At 34.2% G+C, this 5,881-nt stretch overlaps 1 protein-coding gene across 1 annotated transcript; it reads left to right on the top strand.

The window, feature by feature from the left end:
* The first annotated feature begins 181 nt into the window (after positions 1-181).
* On the top strand, positions 182-4,027 carry PDP1 (pyruvate dehyrogenase phosphatase catalytic subunit 1). Its single transcript, XM_015821869.1, has one exon. The coding sequence runs from the start codon at positions 222-224 to the stop codon at positions 1,827-1,829; it is 1,608 nt and encodes a 535-aa protein (XP_015677355.1). The 5' UTR covers positions 182-221; the 3' UTR covers positions 1,830-4,027.
* The last annotated feature ends 1,854 nt before the right edge of the window (positions 4,028-5,881 follow it).

Here is a 5,881-nt window from a genome sequence, read left to right as displayed (position 1 = left end):
TCTTAGATTAATACTTTAAAATATTCTTGCTTCCTGCAAGTATCTGTTGAATTAGCAAAGCTGTACACATTAAAGAGGTATTTAAATAAAAGTATATGGGTACATGATATGATGTATATATACTTTTTTTAATGAAATGGCCATTCTAAATTTACATTGTCTTGTGTTTTCTTCCAGCAATTCCAGTCAAAAGCTCCAGACTACCATTGTTCTCTGATGCCATGCCAGCACCAGCTCAACTACTACCATTAATTCGCAACTGTGAGATTGGCAGGCTATACAGTACTGCATGTTACTGTCATCACAAGCATCTATGTTGCTTGTCACCTCCTTTAACTCACAAGCACTTGAGATATGTTCCTCAGAAGAAACTTGCAACGCTCTGCAGACCAAAGGAAAACTTCAGTCAGTTTATTCATGCAAGAAACTATGTCTCCACACCACAGCGATTTTACCTCACGCCTCCACAAGTCAACAGCATCCTCAAGGCAAATGAATATAGTTTCAAAGTACCAGAGTTTGATGGCAAAAATGTAAGTTCTGTTCTTGGCTTTGACAGCAACCAGCTGCCAGCCAATGCTCCCATAGAGGATCGAAGAAGTGCAGCGACTTGTTTACAGACAAGAGGCATGCTTCTGGGTGTATTTGATGGCCACGCAGGATGTGCATGTGCCCAGGCTGTCAGTGAGAGATTGTTTTATTATATAGCTGTTTCTTTGTTGCCTCACGAAACTTTACTTGAAATAGAAAATGCTGTAGAAAGTGGTAGGGCCCTGTTACCCATCTTACAGTGGCATAAACACCCTAATGACTATTTCAGTAAAGAAGCCTCCAAATTATACTTCAACAGCTTGCGAACTTATTGGCAAGAACTCATAGATCTTAACTCTGGAGAAACAACAGATGTCAAAGAAGCTTTAATTAATGCATTTAAGAGGCTTGACAATGACATTTCTTTGGAAGCACAAGTTGGAGATCCAAATTCTTTTCTTAACTATTTAGTATTGCGTGTAGCTTTTTCTGGTGCAACTGCTTGTGTGGCTCATGTAGATGGTGTTGATTTGCATGTTGCCAATACTGGTGATAGTAGAGCCATGCTTGGTGTCCAAGAAGAGGACGGCTCTTGGACTGCTGTTGCTTTGTCTCATGATCATAATTCATACAATGAAAGTGAAATTGAACGACTTAAGATGGAACATCCAAAGTCCGAAGAAAAGAGTGTTGTCAAACAAGATCGGCTGTTGGGTTTACTTATGCCTTTCCGAGCTTTTGGTGATGTCAAATTTAAGTGGAGCATTGACCTTCAGAAGAGAGTAATAGAATCTGGCCCCGATCAACTCAATGACAATGAATATACAAAGTTCATTCCACCAAACTATCATACTCCTCCATATCTCACAGCTGAGCCTGAAGTGATACACCACAAATTGAGACCTCAGGACAAATTCCTGATATTGGCAACCGATGGTTTGTGGGAAACCATGCACAGGCAGGATGTAGTTAGAATTGTAGGTGAGTATCTTACAGGTGTTCATCATCAGGAGCCAATAGCTGTTGGTGGTTACAAGGTAACATTGGGACAGATGCATGGACTTCTTACTGAAAGGAGAGCCCGTGTCTCTTCAGCCTTTGAAGATCAGAATGCTGCTACTCATTTGATACGCCATGCTGTAGGAAATAATGAATTTGGCACTGTTGATCATGAACGGCTTTCTAAGATGCTCAGTCTTCCAGAAGAATTGGCTCGGATGTACAGGGATGATATCACAATTATAGTAGTACAGTTCAATTCCCATGTTGTTGGTGCATGTCAAAATGAAGAATTCTGAATTGAAGCGACAAACTAAACTTCACAGAACAAAATGAAAAAATGACCAGTATTGAGTGCATCATAGTAAAACACTTGATTATCATCAGGTCATTGGCATTATAACTGGAGCAAATATAATTTGCAAAAACCTTGGACAATGGTCAAAATGTTACTTATCTGATTTAAACTACCAGGAGAACAAAACAACTTTGCACTAAGTAGTCTGTTTGCTTGAACAATGGCTTGTAATTTGGGATTATTTGATAGAAGTAAATCTTCATATGCATCAGCGCAATGCCCTTTAGGGCAAAAATAGTGTATTTATCACATGTAAATTTCAATGTAGGTAGGTATCTAAGTTGCTTTAGAAAACTTTGAATGATAATTTGATCATAAAATTGAACTTTGAATAGGGCTGTTGACTTTTATACCTACGAAGTAGCTGTTGGGTCTTTCCTTCAGGAAAGGAAGGGAATGTATTTTTAAACAGACAGTAGATGTCTTGAAATTATATCTAACTATCTTATCTTGGGTAGTGATATATCTATTGAAACACATGCCTGGAATATTGATGTTAAAAGTCCAAGTTTAAGCCATAAATATCCTAAGCCTATCCAGAAGTATTAGAAACTGAAGACCATTTTGCATCAAAAGCTAATATATTTTGCACAGTTCAAAGGGCAATAAATTATTAGAAGGTTAGATAACTAAATGGAAAAGTGCAAACCCCCCCATCCCTTGGCTTACGTTATAAACCTAAAATTCTACTTTTGTGAATCTTGACTTTCAGTCAGAATCATATCAAATCTATTTCTGCTCATCTTGAGTTTAGTGTTGTACTTAGACAAATGGTAGTGATGGTAAATTTGTGCAGTCACTTGTTTATAGTCTGAATTAAAGTTTGGTCTTCTGGATGTGTTAAGTATTACAAAGCAAACAAATATACCTGTATTGTTTGGTTGCCACGGTGACTTGAAGAAAACCATGTAATAAAAATTGTAAATAGAAATAGTGGCAGAGAAAAGTCTGCATGCTATATGCTTAATTCCACAGGCAGTGCAACATCAACTCCTTTCAATTTTATTACTGGTGTGTAAACTTGCTTACATCCCAGATCTCTTCCTAATGTTGCATGACTGATCTCTGAGGTATATGCCATATAATGGTATATTTGAAAATGGCAGGTAAATTTAAAAAGTTTTCTTAGCAATTACAATTTGAATGGTTTTAATTTAATATCAGACTCAAGGTTTCACAAATGTCACTTGCCTTATAATATTGAACTAGTTTTTATTCACTTCATAAAAAGACAGTATAACTATATGAATCATTGCTTAATATTTTTCTCAAGTTCATATCTATATTTGAGGCATTTGCAAATAAACATTAATATCTGCTTCTCTGTTTAAATATCTTGTATGTATTCCACTTGAACTGCATTTGACTTTCCATCACATGTGATTGTTTAAACTGACACATTTTAGAAAATGTCAGTGCTCTTCACAGCATAGATATATAAAAAGAAAAAAGAACAATGAGTTAATTCTGTCCTTAGTAAACCAGTACTATGTGTATGAATGTTTCCAGCACTTAGGTTTTGTAGCACTAAAGCTCTCTTAGCTCTTTACTGTACACTAAAAGTCATATTTGGCTAAAAGATTGCAAGTATTGAAATGCAAAGACATACAATATGTAATTGCATCACTTTCCTAAATTGATATTCTTTATAAATTTATCTTGATGGAAAACTCCTATCTGCAGCCTTAAAAGGGGGATGGTCTTCTCTTTCTGTGTCCAAAGAAGTGACTGTTCTAGCTTTTGTTTATATTTTTCATCTAATTTTGTTATTTATTGTATTAATAACAAAACTGAGCAGTTTAACGTATCACCTTTATAAATGGAGTAGAATTGTTAAAACCATATTTTATGTTACATTGTTCATTTTCTTAGATATTTGTGACATCTATAATACATGTCAATGTATCTTTGTGGCTTGGTTCTAGTTAAAATGAATGGTATTGAGTCCTGGCCCTATATATTCAGCATTTTGGGGAGAGTTGGTCTTGTACATACAGATACGAACATAAGAACTTTAAGTTCTCAGAATATGTTTGCATTGTAAAGGGAGGGGAAATGGCTTTTTCAACACTACACGATATAGTCAAAGAACAAATAACCTTTTGGTAAATTTCAATAAAAACAATTATTGGAAACATGCATTAGAGTCTTTGAAAAGTTGTCTTGGCTTTGTTTTCCTGAATTCATATTTCATATTTGATTGTTAGACTATGTTTAATAGTGAAATCATTGTTATACATGAAAATGTTTGAAATGAAACAGCCTTTCCCAAGAGAGCTCACAACTGGAACAAATGAGTAGCATCAGACCAAATGGATCACAATATTTGAATGTATTCTACTTCACAAATGTGATTTTTGTATCCAATTCCAGCTAATTAGAAGTATTCTTGACTTCCATTTTTTTTTAAGTGAACAGAAGAGCTCAGTTGAATATAGCCATCTACAGCATTATCCAGTTTTCCTATGTTTTAGCATATGTTTTTACCTGATCCATTATAACTATAGAGTGCTGGATTATTTAAATCCCTTTAGTTTCCAACCAATTAGGAACTATTATCTTTTCAATGATGTGAGTTAGTCTCATTTATTGTCCTTTGCCTTATTGGCATCTTTTAAAAAAAAACTGGTTTCTGTTGAAATTTGGGAAAGAAAAATAATCCCTAAAATCAGCCATCCTCTTGTTCCAAATTCAGATATTAAGAATTGTTTTCTTAAATTGCTGGAAATTAAGAACCTGGGCTTTTGGATCAGTTCTAGTACAGAGTAATCTTACAAAACAGGCAAAGTTTTTGAGAAAATAAACATGTAAACGACAAAGGGGCAAAATGTGTAAATCTTAAAAGCTTAGGCAGCCTTGCTATTATTGCTTCTTGACCACTATAAAAGAAAAATGCATTCTGATTCAAGCAAAAGCCTATAACTGACATGTTTGTCTATTTTTACTCTATTAAAAAGTAGAACCTTTGGTTGACCTGAATTAAAAATGTCTTGACCAGCATGCACAAACAATATTGCATAAACCTGTATTTTTTTTTTCTGCTAACTTTTCAGACAGGAATTTGGGCTGCGGTTTTATTTATTAAGTTACATTTATTATTTGATTTTGTCCTCCCCCTTATTACTTTATAAGCAATCCAAGGCAGCAAACATATATCAATGAATTCTCTAAAAACTCTAGATACAAAATACCAGGAGTTATCTGATCTTGTTGACGTAACAATATAATACCTTTTAGCGTGACTGCCAATGTACGGTAATTCTAAATTAATGTTCAAAATGCTAAATAAAATTCTGCAAAAATTTCAGATGGAAAAAGTAACGCCTACTGCTAAAAGATATGCTGTATGTAATCTTTATCAGAAGAAGATTATTTTATATTCAGAGGGATTTCTGCTAGTAACTGTTTAGAGTAGTAGCATACTATAATGAGACATTTTTAGATGAGTTCCTAGGATCTATGCCAGGAATTAATAAGGCCATAAAATTATGTAATTACCATTTAAGCTGAACTATGCTTGAGGCTATTTCTTTCATAAGCAATATCAAATGTCAATTATGAAGTGAATAGTCTTGCATCTCTTGTGTTGGAATGCACCATCATGATGGCAAGACTATTATTTGTTTTTATAGTAATGTTGGTTGAAAAAAAATTTTTTTTGCACAATTATGCCTGAGATTAAAGAAACACAACATATATAGTACTCTTGCTTCTAAATATGAAATAAAGAATGGTATGGAATAATGACTTTTTATCAACTCTTTAGTGACTTCTAGGAATTCTGTAGGTCCTTATCAGGTGTCTTTATTACTCGTGACTTCAGTGGCTTCTAAATTGGGTAGTCATTTTGAACAGCTCTGTAAAAATCAGTCTTTTATGTTTCATTCTGCCAATAGTATAATTTCTCTTTTGATTTGGTTGCCAGATGTATTGGACAAATTAATCATTGAAAATCTAGTCATTTATAAAAAAATGAAAGCATGGGCTTGCTAT

This window comes from Protobothrops mucrosquamatus, unplaced genomic scaffold (assembly GCF_001527695.2).
Source record: "Protobothrops mucrosquamatus isolate PMUCROS unplaced genomic scaffold, P.Mucros_1.0 scaffold1414, whole genome shotgun sequence".
Classification (NCBI taxonomy): Eukaryota; Metazoa; Chordata; class Lepidosauria; order Squamata; family Viperidae; genus Protobothrops; species Protobothrops mucrosquamatus.
This window is presented reverse-complemented; position numbering and strand designations above follow the sequence as displayed.